Genomic DNA, 27,073 nt, shown 5'->3' with positions numbered 1-27,073 from the left:
GTGCTTAGATGTGTGGTTATTCAGAAAATTTGTTGAGCAAGATTGGTCCTGCGAGATGACATGCCCAGTGGTTTTCAATCCAGACTGTGCCTTGGAATCCCCTAGGACGCTCACACCAAGGATCCTCCTCTTAGAGGTTCTGATTTCCCTGGTCTGGGTTAAGGCTCTGGAATTGGGAAATTTCAAAAGCTCCCAGGGGATTCAAACATATTGTCATGGATAAGAACCACTGCATGGGTCCAAGTCTTTATTTTACAGATGAAAAAACAGTGGATGGAGACCTCCATAGCTCTCCATGGCTGATCAATGGTAGAAGCTGTGCTGGATTTCAGGTTCAGTTCTTTTCCCACTTGGCATTCTTCACCGTGCTCAGGCCTAGAAAAGGGTCTCGTTCATTTCCAACCTCCTTTAGCCTTGTCTGCATTTAACAGCACTAGGCCTGTGGTAGGTGTTCAGTGAATATTAATGAAATAAATTCCTGTCTCCTGTCCAGTTGCCAATACTGGCTGTGTTGGAAAAACCTGTCAATGGAGGATGAATATACAAACTGCCATGAGGTTTGCAGAGGTTTGAAGCATTGAGACAGTTTCTGAGGGTCTGTTTTTTCATTCAACAAGCTGTCCTCACATTACCCTAGAACCTGCAAGGACGTCTGTCGGTTTCCATGGTACTAGCTAATTGTAGAGATTTTAGGCCAGGTTGGGGGTCCCTCAGGGGTGGGGCAGGAGAGGACTGCAGAAATCTTACACATGAACCACATGTAAAAAGAAGGGCAAAAATCCACTACCAGATCTTGGTAGGATTAACAGACTTGAAAATGTGGGAATCTGGGGATAGTATGGATTTTTCCCTGGATCTGGGCATATGCCCACACAGAAAGTGCTAGAAGAGGGGAGGAAGAATGACACAGTTTGCAGAACAACGGCGTCTAATAAGGATGTGCCCACACAGAGGTGGACGTCTGGTATGAACTACACTCCAGGTTTTCTTCTGAGTTTTTACAAGGGGGGCCTAGGAATTTCATTTCCTCTCAAACTTCATGGGCCTGGGCCCCATCCCAGGGGATTTCAATTCTACAGAAAGAGTGGCGATTCTGATGCATCTGCTTAATTTAAGGGGAGTTCAAATCAAACTGACTGACAATGATCTTAGTCTCTCACCCATCCTGCTAACGCCTGAGACTCCACATAGAGCTGTCATCCCTTGTTTACAAGTTTGTCTCTTTACTATGAAAATTGCCCAGGGAGAGGTTACAATTAAGGCTTTATCAATTATTCCTTTCAGATAATGGGTGAATGAGTTTCATCACTCGCTTTCATAAGAGGTAGTGTGGATGATAATCATTACAAAAAACATAATGAATTTCTAGCCTGCTGTCTTCACTCTTCACCAGGTGAGGAACCCGACCACCAAGCTTGCACAGTGCTTGACAGTTGGCTATTTTATCATTTAGTCATTCATTGCAGCATGTCCCCTTCTTACAGATGAAAAAAACCAAGCAACTTCTCCTGGCATTCTCTTCTATCACCAGCCTTGATGAGGAAGCAGCTCAGGTTGAGAGAAATAAGGCCTTCGAGTGGGTGGAGTCACTCAACTGTTAGACAGATAGCCCAGAGGCACCACAGCTCTTCCCCAGGAACACATGTGAGTCAGACCCTATCCCAAGCCACTTCCTCTTCCAAGCATGGCGATCTTGAAATAAATGATTAGAAAAACAAGCCAAGTGTTTATTTTTTTATTAAAAAAACCCAACAATTTATTGAAAAAGCATAATGCTTTATACAAATTCCCATTACAAAACCCCCAAATATCTATTGTTCTGTTTCCAGGTATGGTAATAGAATACAAAAATATCAAAATTGGATAAATTCTGGTGTAACAATTCTGTTGGCCATTTTAGACTTTAGATTTCTTGGTAGAGTTTAGCAACTAGTAACCACATGCATTTACACTCACACATCATTAGGATCTACATATGGAGCAAAGGGTCTTTGAAGCATGCCTTCTAGGAGCATAGACTTTCAGGTGTGGAAGACACTCTAAAATGTACTAGGTTCAAATCCTCATATGATGCAGTCTTTTAGATAACTTCCGCCATGTGGTTTCACTATGAATTACCATTCCCAAAATAACTATCCTAGCAGTGTTGGCTGCCAGCTAATAGCCACACCTCTGATGGCATCACTTAACAGATATCCACCTTGTATACCTTTGCAGGTTATTCTAATTCAAAAAATCTTCTATACTTTGGCTTTGCCAACACTTACACTTTTCTTTCACCCATTACATCTGCAAACTTGTCCTAGGTCAAGTCTGCATTCCTGAAAGGAGAAACCCTTAGACCCAAAAAAGCATCAGGCCATACTGATTGAAGAAACTGAGATGTCCTCAGAATCCTTTTCATTTAGTAAGCCGAATTTTGCTCTAGTTTCTCACCACTTCAGAGACTGGTTAAGGCGAGAAACCTCTTTCTTAAAATTTCCCTCTTTTCAGTCATTTGAAAAGTAATCCAAAACCTATGCACTTAAATTCCTTAGTTTTTTCCACTAGCACAAGACTTTTCACCTTACAAAACCACATTTACACATCTTGCATCTCACCGGATCCCCACAACAGCCCTGTGAGGTAGGCAGGTCAGGAATTACAATCCCCTTTTTACAGATGAAGCACTCAATCTAGGGCAGTCAAGTGCCCTGCCCAAAGTCACGCAGTAACTGATAGCACCAAGACTCGGATCAGGTCTCCAGACACCAAAGCCAACACCCTTTCCATTACATCATCTTGCCCAAGTGAAGGAGCACTTTCCACCGACTGGAAAACTAAGAGCAATTGTTAAAATGGAACAGAGCACCAACCACGTGCTAGCCAAAGCCAAAAGAAAAGAATTGGCCAGTGGAGAAAGGGAGGTGCTGAACAATGTGAAGGCGTGTGTGTAGGTTTGGTTCAATGACTTCTTAACAGCCAATTGAGCAAATAAAAACACGACTTAGGCACATTTCATGTTCAAAGAATGAGCATAATATCAGCTAATTAATACTTATTCCACCTCTACCAGCTGGTTAAGTATCATTATCTCAATTTGACAGATAGGAAAAGAGGAGAAAGATTAAGTGACTTGCTTACAGCGACAGAGAGAATATTTGTCAGCAGATTATCACTACAGAAAGTCTAGCATTTCATTCAGACAAACATGCCATACCTCTCTGGGAAGAGTAAACTATATGATAATTACACATAAGAAAATACTACAAGTGAGGAGGGGGGTACGAAATCGGTAGTTAGGGGGGATATACAACTGTGAATAAGATGCTTAAAAATTCAATCAATAAAATTGTTACAACACCTGAGAAAGCAGCACACCGCTACTCAAAGGGACAAATATTTTCAAAGCAAACAAGAGTGTTGTAGGTCAGAGTACAGGGATCGTGTGGGAAGGTCAACAGGAATATACCACCTGGTCATGCAGACAGATTTGCTCCGAAAGCTCTGATCTGTAAGAGATTCTTATGAACTTTTAGGAATTAAATTGCAGGTGTATGAAATGTTATCAGATTCAAGGGTTAAGCCCAACCTCCTAAAAAAACAAAGGCATGAAAAATGACTGACTGATGACAAAGCAAGTGCTATAAGATCATAGTAAAAAAAAGAATAGAAAATTAGCATATGAAAAGGGCACATGTGAAGAATTGAAATAATTCATACTTGGTAGAGTAGGTTAGGGCTTCTGTCAAAGACTCTAAAAGCTGATGAAGGAGAGTAAATAATATTTGACCTAACATATATGTGCAGTGCTAGAAAGAGAAATATACCAAATAAACTGCTTATTTAATTAAAATAGAATTAAATATATATATATTTAGATATATTTTAGCTATGCTGGTACCAACATAATGAGAATAAGAGTTTTTACTATCTAATTTTTTTTATAGAAAAACATGTATATATACATATCTATATATATTTAAGGAGCGCCCTCTCCCCACATTTGAGATGATTCCTCAGTGGGAAGCAGTAATACAAATGGAAAAGTCTTCCCTTCCATATTGAGGAAAGGAGATAAGACTAAGTCACTTCTAGCAATGGGTATTTAAAAAAATATGTGTTTTTGTAATACCACGGTTCAGACTACAATAGTCACAAGTCTAAGGTCCTAATGTCAATGACAGTATTTCAATGTCCATTTGCTGTTTGTTCCAATAGGGATGTCTCCTTCTGCTTCTGTGTCACACATAGTCTTTCCCACTAGAAGGTGCAGGTTTTGGATAGGGCCGTGGTGTTGGGTAAGACGTTGTTTTTCGAGGACAGGAGCAGCAAAGTAGGCCACCTCCCAGAAGGCAGAGAGAAGCAGCAGCCCAGCCAGTGAAGAGAGCATGACCAAACTCATACCTGAAAAGACAAGACAGTGCATTTGTTTAATAAATGAATCACTAGAAACTTTTCTAATATAATTAAGGAAAGAAATCAATATCATACTCATTATATTTTTTTCCATTGAAAATAATCCCCTATGATCCCTTGGGGAAGCACTTCAAGGTTTGTGAGCACACACACACACACAGAAAAAGAATGTTTACATTGCAGTTGTTGACAACCGCAACAATAGATCAGGCAATGTAGCATGCAATCCCAGGTTAATTACACAAGTATTTCCAAAGACATTTCCATGTGTAGGAGACTTGCAAAGCATGTTTATATATTTTAGAAGTCGGGTTTGTTTGGACCATGGTTCCTCAGCTAAAACTTAACAAGTCATGTTACTGCCACGTAGCAGTCTATATCCTATAAAGAAACTACTAGAGTGTGATGGAGACTATTAGAGTTTTCGATAACTGATCCCAAGTACCTATATACACTGAAATCTGATATTTATGATTTTGCAAAAATAGGCTTCTAAGCAGTCCATGGATCATTCCAGATTAAGCTGATCAAGGTGGATGTATTAAGCCAGACTCTTGGGGAGAGGATCTGTGACTGACTGACGGTGAACAGTAAGGGTAGAGAACGATTGGATCTAGAGTTATAAGGCCTGAGTTTGAATCCTGATGCCAACTCTCAACTGCTGCAATTGTGAGCTAGCATCTTCACCTCTCAACCTCAGTTTCTGCTCTTCTTAAAGCAGGATCGTGCCATCTGCCTCACTGAACTGTTTTCGGGATCACATGAGACAATGTAAACAAGTGTACAGTGCACCTAGCAATTTACAACATGCTTTCACATCCATTACTGGTAAAATTTTAGCCTGTTGACCTCCAGCAGTCCCTACATGGTAAATCTTATGGGATGGGCTCCAACACAATCACTGCAGTATGTGCTTTCCTGCACGTGAGTGATTATATAAAAAGAAGCACACTTAATCTTCAGCCACAGGGATTTTTCATCCATTCATCCTCATGCTCAACAAACAATAATTATATCTTAACATCCTGACTCTGAATGTAGTTATTAGGCTTTAAAGATGTGATCACACTGAGACAAAGAGCCTTGTCTCTGATCACAGTGTCGTGTCAGCACCTGAGAGCCAAGAATCAGCTCTTTAACTTCCACAACTTGCGATATTAAGAAACATGACCTAAGTAAAGTCAGTTTTACAGTTGTGATGGAACATAAAATTTCAAAGTGGTATCTCAACTAGTTTTTTCATAAATAAATTGATTTTTCATAAATAAAATTAAACTATTGGAAAGGAAGTATTATTCATTAACCCCCTGCAGTCGTACTATTTTTTCCCCGAAATCATAAGTGTTAGTGGTGAACAATCAGAATTAAGTGTTGTAAGTATCAGAATAAACTTCAAAAAAGGAAATTTCAAATATATTAGCATCTTTACTAATATTTAAAAAAATAGTCCAGCATACAGTTGGAAAGTATAGAGCTTGGAACTTTTCTACTTTTAAGTGTATTTTGTCATCAATATAGGTTATTAAAGCAATTATCAAACTCATTTTAACATGAGTCACAGGCCATTCAAATTATTTTCAAGTTTGACATAAAATTTCATAAAATTCTGAAAAGTATATCTGGGAAGCTATGGCACTAGCTGGATTTTGCAGAACATAAAAAGGATATTTTCTCAGAAAACAAACTATGTTGCGCATGAACAGCATTACCTGGCATTGACCGGGGTCATGGGGTCATAGAATTCTTGAACAATTCTATTGCCATACCATGCTGTAGCAACTAAAACAGCCAGACCTACAGAAATTCAAAACAAAAGACTGTTAATCACTATGGAACACTGAGCAAAAATATACAGCCCATTAAATTTATAAGTATTTTACAAGAATTAAATTTCATCATGCTGACATTTTAAATTTAGTCAATTTTAATTTAGATAATTTTAATTTAGGGAGATTAGAAGTTCAGACATGATTTATTCCAAGTATTCTGTTAAGACAGAGAAAACTAATAGGCCAGAGTTAGGCATAGTTTATACTCCTCTTGTCATCTTATTCACTTATAGTCCAAGGTCACTGGCACAAATAATGCTTTCTTTAGAAACTATTTAACGGATTTATGTCATTAAAGATCTCCTTCAAAGATACTGTTACACAGTAGTGTACTAACTACTTTAGATAAAACCAATGTCCTTATTACTATAGATAGAATCACTTGCAAAAGGGACGATGCAAAAACTCTTCTATATTCTTCTTGACCAAAACTCAAAATTTACATTTCTGGAGGATCAAAAGGAAAGTAAAGAGCTAGATAGCAGGGAAGAGCATGACCTGTCTCAGAAAGAACCAGACCACGCAAATTCCTACTGCCCCACTGGCCAGACATGCCAGGTACTGCCTTGAGATTTGCTGAGGTGCCATGTCAGACCAATTTATGCAGCGTACCCTCAATTTCCCACACATTTCATATTTCAGTAATACCAGAGAGACTACTTAATCAAAATAATTCCGTCATTTACAAGAAGTATAATATCTCAATTTTTCTTATCCAAAGAAATTAAATAACCTTCTATAGTAATTCTAAGAAACCATCAATATAAACATTAAATCTTTCTATGCTACTCGCTTTTCCCCCTTACCTCACCCTCCAAAAATGGCCCAATCTAATTGCCTCTTAATACTTGACAAAAAACACTACTTCTTTTGGCTGCTTAGATAGACCATGAGTATGCTCTGGAATTTGCAACCCTCACTCCCTAGGAAGCCCCTGAAACAGAAGTGGGAATGATGCCATCACCGATGGCAGTTACAAGAAGGCAAGTGAAGCCACGCATAAGTTTATTCACGGCCTCTGACGCCAGATTAAACCATTGGGAATAAAATGCCAGTCATGCTTTTTCTGACAGAAGCTAATCTGGATAAACTGAAAGACTGATCACTTTAAACTAATCAAACCTTTAGCAAAGCCAAAGGCACTCTTCCTTCATTATTGCTTAATTCCACATATTATGCTGGCACAAAGACCCCTGCAAGGTCTTTTGTCAAAGAGAAAATAAGAAAGGAAGTCTAATTCTAGTTTTTCCTAGTGGTAGATTATATCACTGGTGTCATTTTCAAAAACAATAGACTACTACACATAATATAGTATACATACACTATATATAATATATACAGCAGTCTATTGTTTTATATATATATATATTTATATATACATAAATCCACACACACAAACACTATTTTATACACACACACTATCTTATTTAATATAAGCCTTGTTATAAGGCTTTACAATGGAACTATCCATGTCTTTTTCTGGCTCTCATTTTCTTAAATGTCACATATCTAACTCATCAATCAACACTTGAATAAAGCAACAAATACATTTTTATTTTCTATGGAAAATATAACCTCATTCTTTTATCAAGTTTTTTTCAAGGGCTTTCTGTATTGTTTTCTTTTTTAACTCATTTAACCTTATTTCCTACCATTTCAACATTCCACCTCCACTCTCACTGGCCTTTCTCTTCACTGATCTATGGGTACATCCAACCACCTAGAATGTTGTCCTCATTTTTCTCCAATAATCCCAGTCCCATTCAGTCCTTACAAAGCAGCGTGATTCACACATTCTTTATGTTCTCTCTCACTACATAGACCTGCTTGCTGTGAGCACAGATCTCAAATTTTCATGTGGCTCCTGCATGAGAAAGTGAAAGTCAATTGGAGTTAAGGTTTCTATGTCTTCAGATTTAAAGGAGCTGAAATACATCAGTTGAAGTGCAACAAATCCAATATAATCTAAGGAAACTGAAAACTACATCTTAAACCATGTCAGAGGCAGTGCAGTAAGGTGAAAAGGGAGCAGGGCCTCTCTTACCTGCAAAAAGAAATATCACGCCCCCAATGACAGCCATCCGCATCTTCTGCACCTCATCATCTTCCATGCACTTCATACATTTCATGCCAACAGTGGCCACAAAGATGGCTATTAGTCCCAGCAGAATGCCAATCACCATCAAAGCTCTGGTTGCTTGTAAAGTACCTGGCAGAAAAAAATTTTAGAACATGTAAAAATCAGGCCTAGACCAACAAGAGAAGAGTGGCAGAAGACCTAGTATATTTCAATATTGTGTGGAAGAGAGAAAACTGAACCAGGAGCCAGGAAACCCCAATTCTAGTGATTTTTCTAGGTAACCAACATAGTTTCTTTTCCAGAAAAACAAATGCCTGGCTGGATGATGAATAAGATCCTCTCCAGCTCTAACATTTTATGTTTTCAACAATAAATTCAAAATCCTCTGGAAACATAATTAATGATCTGCTTGAATAGGTTTAGCTGACCTAATACATCTTTAATCCTTACTAACGAAGCATTTTAATTCTGAAATAACAATCATATGTATTATCCTTAAGGTTAAACCATTTATAATTAAACTGGTTAACGATAGATCTTGATATTAGTCAACAGCTATATACTCCAGTCAGCAAGCTCGGAAAAACCAGGTGAATATTTGAAGATAAATGAATTTCTTATAGATTGTCCTGGCTGGATAAGCAACATTAGCAGCTCTAGTGACTGGAGCGTGAGTGAGGAGTATGAATGTCATTTTCTTAGAACAAAATAAGATGACCTTTGAGATGTTACTTCAGAACATAGTAGATTCATATTCAGAGATATCACCAGTTTTTAAAACTATTTAAACTGTCATGTTGTAAAATAGTAGAAAATAACTCAATGTAGCATTTCTCAGGATTCCACTAATTTTCGAATTTCCTGTTATTGTCATTGTTGTACTAAGTCATGATCAATAGACAGAGTCAGGTTTGAGAGATTATCCCAATTTGTTTCTTAAAGAGTAAAAACATTATATCATCATTGTGGAATAAAGGCACAGACTTAAAAAAAAAACAAGCTGAAACTACACTGGATAGATGAGATTGATTAATTCGAGATGTATTTCCTCCTTCAAATAAAGATCATTATCTCATTGACAATGATAACATGTGACAAGTATTTTTGCATATATAAATATTATTTACATTGTAACAAACCATGCTATCTTGGGTAAGCTACTTGTTATTCCTTAGGACCATGTTTCTATTAGGTAAAGTGTGAATAATGATACCTCTAACCAGGGAGTTGGAACAATCGACTTCTTGAGGTTTTTCAAAAGTGGCTGACATGACAGAAACGTTTTGTATCACACTAATTTAGACCTAGGCTCAGTCTTGGTAATTTCAGAGTTGAAAACTTATGGTACCAATCATAATTAACACTGAAGATTTCTAAAACATTATTCAGTTTTAATTTGTTAATATCCTTGCCATAACCAGACAACCTATGATAAAATCATAGTAATCTCTTTCTAAGAAGTATCAAAGGTATTTTTTTACTGTATTTGAGAGAGATTTTGGAAGCCAAGATAAATTTTTACTTGATTTAATTATAAAGCAAAATGGAGGCACTCCCTGCTCCCCTCACATATCCACCTCCTCATAAGCTTGTGTGGCCACAGATGCACCCTACCCACACACTTATCTTAAGATTCCACAGTGGCATAAGAACTGCTGAATCAAAACACATGTTCCACGGACCATGGGCTTACCGGGAACTGAAGCTGCTTATAAGATTATTGTGAAACTTCTTCCCTGGAATCACAAACCATACTGTGGTATGAAAAGGAAAGTACCAAGGACTCCACAGTTACGGTGTGTCTTTCCTTCTGATTTACCAACAGGTTTTGCAAACACAATCATTACATAGAAGGAAAATGAAAAATAAAATAACGAAGCCCTTATATAAAACATACATTTCAGATTTGGTCCTAAATTCCACTCAGAAGGAAAGCATTACAGGCAAAGAAACACTGGAAGAAGGGATGCTGAAAGTCACAGTGATGATCCACGTGCCAGGAGGAAAGAGTCATCACCTGTCTGTTTTCCTGGACTATCTTAGTTTTAAAACTACAAGTCCTGCATCTCGAGAAGGTCCTCAACCTTGGACAAACTGGGACAGGTGGTCACTCTATGGGAGGATGATAGGATGTGGAAAGGTGGGTTTAGCAGGGCAGGCAGAAGACATGCATCATGCAGGGCTTTGCAAACTAGGGTCAGGGGTTTGGAATTTATTCAAAGTGTAATCAGAAGTCATGGGAGGGTCTTAAAGAAGGAGTGACAGAATTTTTACCCTCAGTAGAGAGAGTACAATTAGTATATTCTTCTTATGATAGCTCTTCAAATTTGTATAGCCTCTTACATCTCTCAGCCCCTCAGCTTTGCTTTCTCATAAATACCCAGTTGTCCAGCCCTTCATTAATCACTTTTGTTGCTTCCTCTGATTTCTCTCCAAGTTTTCCATTTTGTCTGCATTGTAGGGCCCCAAACTGGACCCAGCTTCTATAATAACCATTCTGACCTGTACCTCACATAAAAACAGCAGGCCACCAGTCCAGCAGGTCTGAGCACTTGGCTCACACAGCATTCTTCACGAGGAGTCGACGGGGCCTCAGCCTCATGAGTCACGCTTGTATAAAACCACCCAGGAGGGCAACCCACATGGATAAACCACTCCAAGGCTCCATCTGCACTCACCTGGAATGTCCTAATAGTCACAGTGTCCATCTCTCAGGGTTTCTTTCCCCTTCAAGTTCTCAAGGAAAACACATTTGATTCACACCATACCCATTTACTCTTTCCACTTCTTTTACAAAGAGGGGGCAGATATTTTATTCTATGTTTGCTACAAACTTTACTATGTTTTATTTCCTTATAGAATAACGTATTATTTGTATAATACACAAAAAATAACAGAGAAAATGAAGAAAAACTATCCCTAGGGACTCATAAAAACCATATAGAGTAGGGGATCATGTTTCATTTTTTCAAACTGATAAAGTAATGGTGTTATCTTGAAAAGAAATATTTTCCATTTATAGCCTAGGATCCATTGACATACAAAATTTATTTCTATTTTACTAGATGGATATCAAACACAAAATCTCATCTTGCTTCACTGCAGACATTTGGATGGATTTTTAACTATATCGATATGTGGGGAGAAATGCAAAAAATACAAAAAAAAAGGGCAGAGAATCATACCCGCATGAAAACTCAAGAGCTAGCGAAATGTAAGGATGGATGACAAGTCACAGTAAGCAGGTGTTGTGTTATAAGTTATGAGGGTTTTATGCGCAGGTAGAATCTAAATTGCACAGTTTTAAGCTGGAACCAGACGAATCCTTCAGATTAAGGTCTTATGGCAGCCTTTTATGTCAGAGATCTAAACTATGCAATTGTGAGCTCCCCGACGACGCGGGCCGGATATTTGTTCATATTTCCAACCAAAACACTAAGAACAGTACTTGGCAGGCTACGTGGATTATTCAATCTGTGTTCAATTAATTTAAATTAGAACATGTCTTTATTCTTTCAAAATTGTACTAATATGATAGGTAAAAATACTTCCTCTATTGTGTTTAGCTTAATCTTTGAAATAATACCGGGAAATGCCTCCCTGGAGAACCTGGCTGGGGTGTTACAATCCTGGTACAGAAAGCCAGTCTTAGTTGAGACCATTAAAAGCTAGAAACACATACAGGGAAGGAAAAAAAAATCATGCTTTTTGCTTAACTTGATTTATCTTTTAAAATTTTCTAGATTTGAAAATTATGTATCAAATGAGCTTCCAAGATGAAGTTTTTTCCTAGTGGAATGAGGATCGGCAGGGTAAAGAAGTTGAGAAATGTTTGAAAGCCACAGAATACAATTTTGGATTAGAGAGATACAGTATAGCCTTGGACTATTAACTCTGAGCTGGTCTAATTGGATCAAATCTAGAAGCAAATACATTCCTTTCCTGGCCCCTTCCATTTGCCGATATGTCTACAATATTATCATCACTGACTAAAGCTGTCTGTGGACAAAATGGTTAGCAAAGATTCAAAGGTTACACTATTGTTTCTCATCATTATTCAGCAGTAAAGGGAGAAGGCAGGCTTTTAATTATACTTAGCTAGACTCATAATCTTGAGAGTAAAGACCCCCTAAGGAGTTCTCACCATTTGCAACCTGAAAGTATAATTTGGAAAAGTACTTACAAAGACCTCTACTTACAAGACAAGAAATGAGTTGGAAGTTACCAACCTACTACAGTTAGGTTAATCGACAAAAGTGCAGCAAGACAAGCATAGACAAGTATGTGGAATTCTCCTTCTTTTTCTAAAGTCTTACTATACAAACAGCAGAATCTCCTGTGAATACCTGACATTGTTTATACTATCTACTGGCTATATTACTACATTGTTACCCTATGTACTATGTATTATAAATAAAATACATGTTAATTATATTTGCATTCCCACATAGTCCCTCTTTACGTCAGTAGTTGCTTAATAAGTATTAGACAAATAAATGAATTGACCGTTGGGTAACTAGAACAAAAATGCTCTCTGCTCCTCTGCAATTAAATGAGCTCATCACAGACTGTCACAGAATTATGCTTTCACAGCTTTTTCACTTATTAAATCTTTCGTCCCTACTTCAGTTGAAAGTTTCTCAAGAGTGCTCATTGTTAGCATTTCCATTTTATTGATGGGTGTGACCTCAGAACACTGGCACAGTCAGTAAGCGAAGTGGCCTGGGATGAGGGAGGAGGTACCACTTTTCACGATGTGAGCAATTTTGCTGCCTTTTTTGTCTCTTAGAGAAAATGCCTCACGATTAAATTTGTGGTTCGATATTGCTTCTGTGCCACTTACTCATCACTCCAATCAAGGAAACCTGAACCATGCCTTTTTGCTTTCAATCACTGCAGTTAGTAACAAAGAACGTTGGCACTGGAAGGAAACAATGTTGGTACCTTATAAATCATCTTAGCTGCATCCCTAGGAACAAGAATAGGGCCTGGCTCACGTTTGTTGGATGGATGAATGAATCATGGATAGATGAATCATGGATTCATCTCCCCACTCCTCCCACTCTGCCCTATTTTATAAGTGGGGAAACTACAGCCCAGACACATCAAGTTGCTCATATACATGGCTAATTAGTGCAAAATCAGGGTAAGAACTGAGAACCTCCGATCTCAAGCCTGGATTTTTGTTTTGACTTCCATCATGCCAAGAGTCTGAACTGATTCTTGAAGCAGATATGAACACCAACAGCCCCTTGAACACGCTTGGTTCAGCAGGCCTCATGCAGTCTGGGGAAGTGTAAGTGGGTTCCCCCCTCTCTGCCTATGCTTCAAAGACTGTCCAAGTCAGTGATTCTGCCTCTTTGATTGAGTCTGACATCATGGTGAGAGTGCTTGGAAACCTCACTGACAACCAACACTCATTAAACACACCTACACACATGTGGATTCATGCAAAGCAAGTTGAACAGGCTGCAGGAGCTTATAAACAAATTACAGAATCCCAAGGTTAGATGAGACTTAGCGAGAGTCTAGCCTAACCTCCCATTTGTCTGGGGCTTGGATTTTCCCTACAACATTCCTACAGAATGCTTACTTAATTTCTCTGCTTGCACACCTCCCACCACGCAGCCTCCTAGGGCAGCCCAATCTTTGGACAGCTCTAGCTATTAAAATTAAGCACATAAAACAGGCACTAGTTTGCCAAAAGTTTGAGAACTGGATCAAAACAAGGCAAGATGTACAATTTAATTAAGAAAAGTCCAGCGCAACTGTATCTGGCACTCTCCTTTGTATATTCCAACTATCAGCTGCAGGAGTCATCAATGTCAATAAACATCAAGTACTTTGGACAGAACTGAAATTTTCTCAGCCACAGCAGAACCACAACACACAGTGTAACATTTGTTTCCCCAGGAAGTTTCTCAGTTACATTTTCATAAACTGCTTTGCAAGAACCACCTAAAAGAAGCCCTGCTGTATCTCCTTTCCTATATTGGTTTAAGCACCCTGCATGCCTGTGGACATTTTATGAACGTCACGTGCTTTTTACAGCTGACACCAGTTAGAGCAGAGGAACAAAGGCTTTTAACACGTCTAGTGCTACAACCTTGATAAATCCCTGTGTTTCAACCCTAAGATGCCAAGCAGGCTCCACTGGCAAAGAGAACAAGGTACAATTTCAGGAAACTTCTAGCCAAGCTTTTCAGCTGAAAGCACTTCGTGGAATGCAACCTTTTACAAGGAATAAAAGGAACCTTTTACTATTTATATAGACAGATAATCCTGTTCACCTTTTGATGTCACAAAACTAGATGTACCCAAATCAACCAATGAATAGCCACCTCAAGTGTCTACATCAGGTGGGTGTGAGCACCACCGCACAGGTGGAGAAATGGAGAGAGGTTCTCTGGGATCCATCCAACGGCATGCAGTGAGTCATTGGAAGGTTGGGGAGAGTCCCAGTGAGTCAAGGCTCCCTCTTCTGAGTATCAGTTTTGAAAGACAGGCCTCCGCCCCACCTTGGATAAGTTCTAGCTTTAATTAAAACAAAAAAGAGGAATCTGATCTGGAATTGAAAAAACAAATTCATCCAAAGAAATCTCCAAAATGTGCATGGAGGGGACAGGGAGGGTATTGTTTAGTTCTTCCACCATCGATTCAAAAACTGTAATAGCTCTATTAACTAAGAATAAATCAAAACGAAATAGTTTAACACATTACCATGTGAAGAGATGATCTGAGTATTTACAACATGGATCAATCTGCTTCGATTTGGTCATTTAAGAAAGTTAAAAGGAAACCCATTTAAACCTGTTGAAAACGAACTATTTTGTTCAGAAGAATCAGAGACTTCTCTGCAATTGCCCGTAGAAACTTCTCCATCTGCCGATTCCTCCACGACACCCAAAATGCCTGACACCATTTCCTTACACGAATTTATCTTTCCATGGGGAGAGTCAATGGTTATATAAAGGAGTATACCTAATATACTCCTTACATTTGGTATAAAGGAGTCCTGATATAGGAACTTTGAAAAACTGAAACGACAACACTCAAAACTGTCACCAAAGTCCACAAGTGTTCAAGGTGTTTACACAGATTCGGAATTGATTCCATAACTCTAAACTACACAGCTTCTGACAAAACTACATGCAGGAGGCAGATAAAGCGACTGAAGTAAACCCGAGTGATGACAACACTGCTCACCCTCAGCACACAAGTGGGATGGTGGGCCGGCTTGTTTATCTAGGCAAAGACTAAGCCAGCTTTTCTTCCATTTAGTTCAAGGGCATAACACAGACGCACTGCTTGACGACTAACCTAACACCTCAAGGAAGATACTCTGGCCATGAATTGTTATTACCTAAGTGAGTGGGAATTTAATGAGTTTCTGACAAGGCACTCAAAAGCTTTTATTTAAAAAAATAATACAAATAAAAAGCCATCCTGTCATCCTTCTCCCCACCATACTTAGGAATATTTCTCTCTACATAATCCTTTCCAACTTGACAGAAATAAGAAGTGAACATCTGTGACAGAGAAATACCCTTGTGGAAGATGGAAACTTGGAGAAGACCCATCCGTCTCTCAGTACCTTCCTTCCTGGCTGACTGCTGCTGAATTCCTCAGCTGTGTCTCCTTTGTGACATTTTTCTTCACCTTTACTCGTCCCTCATACTATGATGGGAAGTTATCTGGAACTTTTCTCCCTTGTCATCCTTTTTCCACCTGCCAGCAGCCTTCACTCTCCAAAGTAACAACACAATCTGTCTCCTCCGAAGACCCCTGGCTTGAAAGCTAAACCTGTCAAGGGGAATCTCAAGAGGCTTCTTCAAGGAGCTATGGAAGGGGATGCAAAGGGGCCTCCAGGCACGTACTGGATCTTAAAAATCAAAAGAATCAAAAGATTCAAACTCAAGTGTGAGTAGCAGACCCTGAGTTGCGATGTTCCATATAGAAATGTGACTTTCACCGTGAAAACTCATAGTAAAGATAGAGTAAAGAAACGTATCTAATACTCTGGGATTATCTATTTAATTTTACAAACTTGAGAAGCTATCAGGCTCCAAATTTTTCAAGGCACACAATTTTCTTGTCCAAACCCTACCATTCTTCAATTTACACAGAATCTTAGAATGGCCAGGAGAGGCCTAGGAAGGAGCTCAAGCTCAAGGTCGGCCTTCACCTCTCAATCTTCACCCCACTCTCAATGGAATGTAAGAGGAAACCACACCTAGCGGAGCAGAAAAGCGCCACCCAGGGAGTTAGAGGAAAAACTGGAGCTTAGGCTCGGGCCTCCCCTTTCCCAAACCACCGTTCTCTCCACTTCCTCCCTACAAAGCACATGCTCAGAGGATTTGATCAATTGAAGACTAACCACCACGTAGTCACACAACAGAATCATTTGGTAGCCACTATTCCAAAACGGAGCCACTGCGGGTCCGGGTCTCTAGGTCACACCTGTGGGGATGGGGAATGCACTCACTGCTTAGATTCAGCAAGGAGTCGAAGACTTTGCACTGGATCTGCCCGGTGCTCTGCGACACGCAGGACATCCACAGCCCCTCATAGATGGCCTGGGCCGTCACGATGTTGTCGCCCGCATAGGAGTAAATCTTCCACTGGGGCAGCGCCGTGCTGACGATGGCGCCGATCCAGCCCAGGAAGGCCAGGATGAAACCCAACAGCTGCAGCCCCGCGTTGGCCATGGCTTTGCTCGGGCGCCCGCGCGGCTCAGGGGTGACAGGTGCAGAAGGCGGAGTTGCGGAGTTTGCAGGCGCGCACCCGGGACTCCCAGGGGTGGCGGAGCCGCGCAGAGGAAGTTATTGCAAAGAGCCCTGTTCCCTGCGCCGCTGCTGGAGAAGCTCTGGGTCCGGGTCCGGGTCCGGGTCGGTGCTGGAGTCGGGATGCCAGAAGCTGCGGCGGCTCCGAGACTGAGACGCCGACCCGCTGAGCGCCGCGATTTAAAGCAGCTCCGCCCCCGGCCCGGCCGCCCGCAGCGCCCCCTGGCGGTTTCAGGTCGGCTCGCTGGGAAAGCGAGAGGGAGCATCGTCGGCCGCCGCGCCCTGGCGGGAAAGTCCAGCCGGCGGTGCGGGGACAACCTGAGAAGGATCGAGTATGCGGTGTGCTCCTGGGCGCTCCCCCTTTCATTTCTCCCCACCCTCCCTTTACCCTTGTGAGCCTTCTCAGGCTTTCCCTTCATTCAATCTACATTCATCCAAAAATTACTATGTAGGTGTAAACACATTTTTAAATGATAAAGCTGAAAAATAGAGCCCTCAAAGGAGGCCTAGAGTTTCATTTTCAACTTTTTTTCACTATCTTATTAAAAGGCATCTCCTATTCTCCACTCTCCTCCCCTGCCTCACACAGACACCTCTCCATTTTGCTCAGCTTCCTCCGCTTCCCCTTTCCTGCCTCTGCTCCTTCCGCTCACCGTCTCTCCTAGAATCACATATTTCTGCAAGGGATGTAAGCCATCTCTAACTTTATAAATTAGGAAACCGAGACCTAGAGAGGAAACAGGATTTCCATACGATCCCACAGCAAGTTAGTAGCATATCCAGTGCTTGGTTCTCAGCCCACTCTGCTTTCCACTGCATCTCAACTTGACTGAAATACATGTCCTTTAGTCTGTTATCATCCTCATGAAAATGCAACCTGCCCTCCTCGGCTCCTACACACACACACACACATACACACCCCAGCCTCTTCCCCACAGCAGTTTCTCTTAGAGCTATGATTCATTCTCAGGGGGACCTGGCCCATGAACCCCTCTCACCCCTCCCCAAAGGATGCTTCATTAATGATCAGATGCTCTTCATCAAAGGCAAGAGCGTCTAGTCTGTCTTCCCCAGCAGAAAGAGGACTGGGCTGGGACTGAGGAAGTCTGGGTTCTGTCTTGATTCTCACAGTGACTGGCTATAGCCACCACACCAGGTTTTGGTCTAGTTGAGCCTTTAGTTTCCCTTATGGGTCTCTAAAACTTCCTTCTTTGTAGTTACTCAGAAGTGGTGTTGTGGTTTGGAATAATTAAAATGTTTTCCCAACTGCTTTTTGTGTGTGGCGGGAGTGTGATGGGGAGGAGAAGCTTCTATAGTTTTAGTAAAAACAGAAGCATCTCGGAGGCAGAAATAAATGTGCTAAGGAGAAAACAAGATATGCCCCAGTATTTACTATGGGAGCTGCCAGTTCGTGCAAAGGAAGGAACATTTAAAAAGTTCAGAATGTGAATGGGAGGAATGAGAAAGCTCTCTCCCTTGGGGGATGTTGACACTGGGGGAGGCTGTGCATGGGTGGGGACAGGGGGCACTTGGGAATCTCTGTACCTTCTGCTCAGTTTTCCTGTGAAGCTAAAACTGCCCTAAAAATGTCTATAAAAATGCAAAAAAAGCAAAAATCTCACCACCTCACTTCTTCCTGGCTCTCTCCAGATACTTTTGGAAGGTTTAAGTCCAAAGGACAGGTTTGCACAGAGATCTGAAGACTAGCAATGAAGAGTGTGACACACAAGCTGGATGAAGAGATTTAATTAGGAGTAACGGAGATTCAAGCAGTGAATGCTGCCCTTCTTCGGCCAGTCTGTCCAGACCCCAGGAAGGCTCTAAGGCAGCTGTGTAGGGCAGGACTGCATCCAGGTTGAGTCCCCAGAGTCTGGGCCCACAGTCAGCAAGTCTTTCTGAGTCCAGATGGAGGTTCTGTGGGCCTGTGGGTGTGGATGAAGCGGTATTATTCCCATTTTATTTATTTATTCTCCAGGATTACTTAGCTCAGATGAGGTTCTCAGAATTTGCAGGTCCATGTGAATCATATAACTTTATTTTTTTGTTGTTCCAGTCAATTCAGAATTAAAGCTATTTTTTAAATTGTTTCTTTATTTGTTGTTTAGATTGGATTAATGAAGACAAGATTTGAGTTTAGCAAATATACCTGTGCACTGGCCTTTTAATCTACTTGAAGTCCTGTTTCTATCAACTGACTGTTGGCAAGGAATGGGAGGGATGAATTCTGTGGTCAGTATGGCCCCGTGTTTTTGTTTTTTATTCCAGGTCTATGTGAGGCTGATTACTTCATTGCCCACAGCCGTGTTTGTGGGGTTGTGGTGAACGCTGTTTACTCCGTTGTGACCCAGGCCCATCTCTGGCGTCCTTAATCCTGTCTGGTTTTCTGTCCTTCCCTCAGAGCAGATAGGTGAGATAATGGCTCAGCACGAATCCATCAACTCAAGGGGAAAAACAACTTACAAATGTTGGCCTTTCATATATGAAACATAAACAACAAAGACAGTACTGTGACCAAGAAGTTTCTAGAAAGGCTGGTAATGGTATGGCAAATGTCCTGACTTGTTGAGTAGGACTATCTGCTGTGTACTTTCAGATAAATTAATTCCTGTCTCAGTTTCCCTATCAATAAAAGTTAGGAATTGACTTCTAAAAGGCCACCCAAATCTAAAGCTTATGACTTCAAGTAATAATAGTTGACTCTTGCGGGTAACAACCATCGTCTCCAACTGTTGAGCTCAGAGTTTTTTATGTACTGTCTCCTGTGTGAAGGTGATGGAGACACAGAGAGGACAAAACACTTCTCCAGGGTCATGTTTGGTAAATGGCAGGGCTGAGATTCCAAACTACACACTTTGACGCTGGAGCGTATGACTTTAAGTATTATCCTACAGTAGTTCGCTGTGTGAATCAAATCAATGGAGGACAATTGGCTTTTTGGACGGCCTACACATCCTTACCACGTGTTGCTACCTCCAGGCAGTAGTGAGATGTTCCACTCTGTGACTGCCCTTCTGTTCCTTCCTATTCCTTCCTATCCCTTCACAATCTCTGCTGCTGCCCACTGAGATTCTACACTTTAGGGATCCTGAATCATGTCGGGGAGGTGTTGCTGCTGAGGAGGGAAGTATGAATGAAAACAGCAAAGAGCCTGCATTTACTCCTGGTCCGTATGTGACTGATGCTTCAGCCCAGCCATGCTCCCAAGACCCAGGAATAAGTAGAAGACATACACAGAAGATGAAAGTACCGGTGAGACTAAGAGTAGTAGAAGAGACTGTAGGCAAAGAAACACATTCCCAAGAGGCAGCATGGCAGGTTCTCAGAAATGGTTATTGATGATAGTCAGAAAGCCTTTGGGATGTACGTTTTTCACTTCTTGACAATGCTTGCTAACATTGACTTTTCACGGCTTCTCAGGTGGTAAAAGCAGGATGGATGGACACATTACTAAGTAAACAGCTCATTGTGTAATTATTTAGAGCTTGAGAGAGGGATCAGAGAACAAATGTGAAAATTTAACATGAGTTTTAGTATTAGAACACGCAGGTTACTAATATTAAAAACCATTGGTGCCTGCTTGTCATAACTACTCAAAACAGTCCTTTGAAACTCCTGGAGCTTTTGAGAGGTAGCAAGATGTAAGTGGTTAAAAGCACACACTTTCTGAAGCCTAGTTCTATCACGTACCAGTAGAGCAACCTTGGAAAATTTGTGGGACATACTTGTGCCTTTGACTTTTCCTCTTTCGGACGAGTAAAAGTCTACTTCATGGTGTTACGATCGTTAAGCAAGTTCATACATGCACCTTGCTTGGAACGGTGGTTGGCACACAGCAAGCACATGAAATGGCAGTTATGATTCTTTCAAGCGGAACAGGTACATTTAATTTGCTAACCCTGCCATTTACAAGTGATCCTCACATTCATGCAGAAAGATTTTTTTCTTTTTTTGCCTTGATCCTATGAGAATCCCACTTAATGCCGTAGTTAAATCAATGGTGACAAGGTATTCAGTGTTTCTAGCGGGCAGATGCAATTTTGTGTCCAGAAATCGAAAAGACAGCAATGAGAGGGTAGGGGCTCTAGATGAGATTTCTAGGCTCCCTCCCCTGGCTCTGGACAGGTTTCCCCTCTGAGTCCTGTGTAGTTTCCATGGCTAGGACTAAAGGCCGAGGATCTTTTTCTGAGATAAGGTGGGCCTAGCACAGAGGGAGGATGGAGATGGGGTGCCACATAACTCTCTCTGCAGATCAGTGAAGCTCTTCAGAGGGCCAGGGGGAAAATCCCCAGTTTAAGATTTTTATTACCAAATCTCGGCCTTGTTATCATGTGGACATAAACTCTCCCTTAGGCCTTCCCCTCAGCTCCTAGCTTGGCAGATCTATCTCTTCAGAAAGGAGGGATCAAAAGGTGGAATTAATTTCAGCCATAAAATCTACCCTTTGAATCATAAACATTTACTTTCAAGCAAGTTGCAGAAGGACTATTTCCTTACTTTATCCCTTTGCTTATATTCTATTTGACGAAAGGTTTCTTTTTAATCATTAGGGATGCTAGAAACACTCCACTAATTTGATTATCAAGAATGAAGGTCAAATTGCTAATGATATTTTACATTTAATCTCTTTTATGTAATGCTAACTATATTAGTCAGGGTTCTCCAGAGAAACAGGGCCATTAGAAGATATGTATATATCGCTGCATTAGACATGATGTTAGTTTGATTGATTGATAGATAGATAGGGAGATATTTTATGGAATTGGCTCAAGCAATTGTGGGAACTGCAAATTCAGAAATTTCTAGAGTGGGCTAGAAGTCTGGAGACTCAGTTAAGAGTTGATATTGAGGTCTTGAGTCTAAAATTTTGCAGTCTTGAGGAGAATTTCTTCTTTCTCAGGAAACCTTAGTCTTTGTTCTTAAGGCCTTCGACTAATTCAATGAGGCCAACCCAAGCTATGGATGGCAATTTGCTTTACTTGAAGTCTATTTAGATCATGTTAATCACATCTAAAAAAAATACCTTTCCAGCAACATCTAGACTGGTGCTTGATCAAACAACTGACCACTATAGCCTGGCCATGTGGAGACATAAAATTAATCATAGTAACTAATGCTTACTGATCATTTAGATTCTAAGGGGTTTATTTGTATGAATCCATTTAGTATTCAAAAGAGCGAGTGAATTAGGTAACTATCACTATACGTGAGGAAACTGAGTCCCAGATGAATAAAGTAGTTTGCCCCAAGTTAAAGGACAGAGTTGGCATCCAAACTCAGTAGATCTGGCTCCCAAGGCAGAGAGCTTGTGCAGTGCGCTGTACTAACCCTAAGCACGTGCTTACCTTGTACCTCCTGTGCGACTCTCCCAACCACCCAGGACAGTGATGTCCACAAGCTGAGCCCTCAACAAGTCCCCAGGTCAGGGTCATATCAGATGAGTAGTAGGCTCAGTAAGTATTGGATAACTAAGTGAATGAATGAACAGATGGATGGACTGATAGGGGCGGACTCTCCAATCTTTACGATGAGGAATCTGAGGCACTAGAATACAATGGTGAGTAAACATAGTTTTGACCCTAAGGAGATTCTGGCTTAGTGTGAAGGGGAGATTAAAACAAAAACAATTGTCAATGTCATAAAAATCATACTTTTTAATACTTTGGTCTTTGGGAAAACACAGAATCTAGGATATAATACTGTTTCTTCTCTGCATGAGCCTGCATGAGATATTATGTTAGGCAAGTTAATTCATCTCTCTTTGTCTACTTTTCCCCATCTTTAAAACAAAATCTGTCTCTGTCTGTCTATCTATCTGTCTATCCATCTATCATCGATCTATAACTCACAGTGTTGTGAGTAGACAAAATTGATTGAGGTAATGCGTATAAAATGCTGAGTCCTGTACCTGACCGTAGAAACTGGTTGGTAAATGATAACTGTACTCTAAGAACCTGGGTGAGTGTCCCACTGCTGTAGAATAGCGGGTGGTGGGCAGGCTGTGATTTCATCATGTTGAACTAAATAGTTAAACTTCCAGCTACATAAGGGGAAGGACATTTTAGACAAAGGACAGAATTTATACCAAAATATAGGGCAGAGTTACAAGCTGGTGAGCTGCATCTCAAATTTGACCTGAACGTGCATTTTGTTTGAACTTCCCAGGAATTTTCCAAAAGCTAAATTAACTTTAACTTTGACAAACTGGAAGATTTCCTTTGAAAAAAATCTAGACTTTAATTAAAAAGAGATGGCAATACAGTGCAGTTCTAGATGGATGCTTTGGTTTCCCGTTTCTCTACAGTGTCTGCTATTCCTACTTCATTCACTTATATTAGTTATATAGATCCTATCGGCCTTTGGTGCCAATGTATACATAGCAAATGCATGTAGTAAGTAGCTGAGTTGACAGGACTTTCATGCCATGCTAAAGAGTATGGACTTTATAAAGTACTAGGCGATAAGAACTGATCACAGAGTTTTAAGAAGAGATTTGAGAAGATTTGCATTTTAGAAAAATTTTTCTGGGGGGTAGGAGGCAGCGATAGAAGTCAGCTAATGAAAATGCTCTGGAAAGAGTGTGGGAATGAGTTGATGAGACGGTTTGAACAAGGTCACAGGCAACAGCATGGGAGACAGAGAGAAGAGTGCACCTGCCAGTGATGGGTGGAGATGAATCTTGCATGCCTTTATGTGACTTTAAATATTTATGTTGAGCCAAGAGTGGTAATAATATTTGAAAATACTAGGTGGTTTTGTCCACCAACACAGGGCAGAGACATTATGTGTGTCGCTAAAAGGAGAATGGTAGATGGGAAACAGGACCACGATTCCCTCCATTCAAAGATGGAAGAGAAGCTGGACCTTTTAGATTTACACAGTATGTCAGCTTTTAATATGGTTCTTTCCTAGGAGATTTTCAAGGACAATTACATTATACACGATTTTAGTCTGTAAAACGCTACTCTGCTATATTGTGTGGAGGAAGAATGAGACTTTGGATGGGGAGGATTGGTGAGGAAGAATGAGTATTAGAGATTATTTCCAATTGATATGTAGATATGAATGATTAGCTCTACTTGGTGTTATTTGGATTTTTTCTTGAGGGCAATAGGAAGACATTAAAAGGTTTTAATTAGGAGCAAGACCTAATCAGGTTTGTTTGATAATGTGGTTTTTTGGTTTGTTTGTTTGTTGCTGAGGAAGATTCAGCCTGAGTGAACATCTGTTGCTAATCTTCCTCTTTTTTATGTGAGCTGCCACCACAGCATGACCACTAACAATTGAATGGTGTAGGTCCACACCTGGGGACTGAACCTAGGCCGCCAAAGTGGAGAGCACTAAACTTAACCACTAGGCCACCAGGGCTGGCCCTGTTTGATAGCGTATTTAACAACATTACTCTGAAGAGTGAAGAATGGGTTGTGGAGGGGGATTGTAGAGGAGTACAACAGTGCATTACAGGTAGAAGGATGTGACTGTGTTCTGGGTGAGAGCTGAAGGCCAGCACTGGAGGGTCCAAATTGAGAGAAAAATGAGAATAACCAGTTGAGTAAGTATACGAGAATTAGCTCAATGGTGTGCTGGAGACCAGTTAGTTGCCTAATTAAGGGGCTATTGAAATATTGTAAGACAAAGATCTCGACCTTTTCCTCTTTACTTACTCATATACATGGCAGAATGAAGGATAATGTGTAATTCCAGGTGCAAGCTATAAATATTTCCCAGTTCACAAATATAATCCTTGACATTTATTGAGTTCTAACTCTATCTCACTATTCTAGACCCTCCGCCTAAGAATTTTAGAAACATAAACTTGAATTCCCTCAGTTTTACTGAAAAAGAATGATTGCCAAATGTTGGCTCCAAGGAATAAACTAACTAGCTATTAAATTATTCTATTAACCAGACTATTTTATAATACTAACAAATTAATTATGATTCATTTTCTAACTGATGCTCACTGGCTGGCATGATAATGAATTTGTTGAAGTCAATGTAGCAAAAACGGCTAAGAGCAGGGGTTGGAGCTTCAGATTTCTGGCATTCCAATCCTGGCTTTGCTGGTTGCTAGCTGTTTAACATTAAGCAAGTTACTCATTATCTTTTGGATAGTTCATTTCTTCAACTGCAAAATAATTACACTAGTAATAGTACCATCATCGGGTGGTGGTAAGAAGGTTATTGCATAAAACATGTTTAGAAAAGGGCCAGGCACATGTTAACTGCTCAATAAGTCTTATTTCATAATAATTGGAGTAGGAGGAAGACAGTGAGGCTCTGAGCTAGTATGTAATAGTGAGGATGGATAATGAGGCAGAGGTGAGAGATTTTGCAGTGAGAGAAGCTGCCTTATTGTGCCATAAGATGAAGTCTAAATAAATAATTAAAATCCCATAACCCACAGAAAAATAATAAAAACTAATTGAAATTAATTTTTCAAAGGCCTATGCGCGTATACGTACATTTTACCTTCAAATTAAAAACTAAACTTTCAAACTTTGCCCTGTTTTGGTCATCTCCCTCATCCCATTTTTCTCCCACCTGAGAAAACTTTAGAAAAGACTACTTATTCTGTGAAAGTTGCACAAGGTAGAGGTTAAACCAGGTGGAACCAGAATCAATGAGTAAACATGAGAAATAGGAAGAGAACAAAGGATGCGAAATTGCAAAAGTCCCACAGTTAGGAGTGAATTTGAAACTGATTTTCTGTTACTCTGACCAGTCATACCACACACACATGGGGTCAGGGCCAGTAGATGCGAGTGGTTTGCTAGTTGGATGCTCCTGGCCTTACTGCTGCAGAGGCCAAACGGACTGGAATTTGGCTGCAAAATGTTGCTATCTTTCCCCTGGTACTTGCCTTCTTCTACCTCTTTGATATTAATGGTGGCTGCCACCACATTCCCACAAACTTCATTAAATATTTACTGACTACATAGTTTACTAAACACGGCTCCAGTACTTAGAACAGGCAAAGACTAGTTTCTGATTTGAAATGTTATTATTTCGTGAGAATTATCTTTCAATCACTTGGCAGGATATGGGGGAGAGCATTTAATTATAATCCAGAAACCAACTGTGCTCTCCAATTGGTAGCCACTAGTCACATATGACAATTTAAATTTTAATTAATTAAAATAAAAAATTCGGTTCCTCTGTCGTACTTGCCATATTTCAATGGCTTAATGTAGTGAGTGGCTAAGTACTGGACAATGCAGATGGAGAGCACTCCATCATCACAGATTCTTCTAGTGTTCAGCACTGTACTGGAGTGTTCTGGTCACAGTTCTGCAATGGATTTGACCAAATACATGGATTCTACATCTTTTGACATTTGCTTTTTATAGCCCTCTAAAAATGAGTATATTAATTTTCTATGGCTATTGCAACAAGTTACCATGAATTTAATGGCTTCAAACAACAAGTTTATTATCTTACAGTTCTATGGGTTCAGAAAACTGAAATGGGTCTCACTGGACTGAATTAGGTTGTCAGCAGGGCTCCATACCTCTTTGGAGGCTCCTTGTCCTTGTAGATTCTAGAGGCCACCTGCATTCCTCGGCTCTTAGCTCTCTTCCTCTATCTTCAAACTCAGCAACTTAGGGCTAAGTCCTTTTCTCCTTGCCATCTCTTTAGTTGTCTCTCTTTTGTCTCCTTCTTCCAGTTATAAGGACCCCTATGATAACATTAAGCCTACCAGGATAATCCAAAACAATCTCCACACTTCAATGTCAATTGTTTAGCAACTTTCATTCCAGCTGTAACCTTAATTCGCCCTTTGCCATGTCGTGTAACATGTTTCCAGGTTTAGGGAGTTAAGACACAGATATCTTTGGGTTGGGCTATTGTTCTATCTACCTTGATGAATAAACGTTTTATAAAGGACAGTGATTTTCCTTGAAGTGAGATGCTGTGTAAATATATTATGGATAACTACTAATATGTTTCTGATTTAACAAAAATTCTGATTATGTGTAATGAAA

The 27,073-nt window shown here is 40.3% G+C and overlaps 1 protein-coding gene across 1 annotated transcript; it reads right to left on the bottom strand.

Moving 5' to 3' along the window:
- Positions 1 to 1,720: 1,720 nt before the first annotated feature.
- On the bottom strand, positions 1,721 to 17,251 carry CLDN1 (claudin 1). Its single transcript, XM_046658802.1, has 4 exons — positions 16,793 to 17,251; positions 8,272 to 8,436; positions 6,108 to 6,192; positions 1,721 to 4,386 (listed from the first exon to the last, which is right to left on the bottom strand). Exons 1-4 carry the CDS (start codon positions 17,013 to 17,015, stop codon positions 4,224 to 4,226), a joined length of 636 nt encoding a protein of 211 aa, XP_046514758.1. The 5' UTR covers positions 17,016 to 17,251; the 3' UTR covers positions 1,721 to 4,223.
- Positions 17,252 to 27,073: the final 9,822 nt, after the last annotated feature.

The sequence above is a fragment of the Equus quagga genome, chromosome 4 (assembly GCF_021613505.1).
Source record: "Equus quagga isolate Etosha38 chromosome 4, UCLA_HA_Equagga_1.0, whole genome shotgun sequence".
Taxonomy (NCBI): domain Eukaryota; kingdom Metazoa; phylum Chordata; class Mammalia; order Perissodactyla; family Equidae; genus Equus; species Equus quagga.
The sequence above is the reverse complement of the archived record's forward strand: the minus strand, read 5'-3'. Positions and strand labels throughout refer to the sequence as shown.

What these genes read in the sequence shown, in the direction of transcription:
- CLDN1 (XM_046658802.1), bottom strand. Translation starts at nt 17,015, where the DNA reads ATGGCCAACGCGGGGCTGCAGCTGTTGGGTTTCATCCTGGCCTTCCTG. An exon ending in CTCCTTGCTGAATCTAAGCA is followed by an intron (nt 8,437 to 16,792) that starts GTGAGTGCATTC and finishes TTTTTCTGCCAG; the next exon opens with GTACTTTACAAGCAACCAGA. An exon ending in CGTGATATTTCTTTTTGCAG is followed by an intron (nt 6,193 to 8,271) that starts GTAAGAGAGGCC and finishes GAATTTCTGTAG; the next exon opens with GTCTGGCTGTTTTAGTTGCT.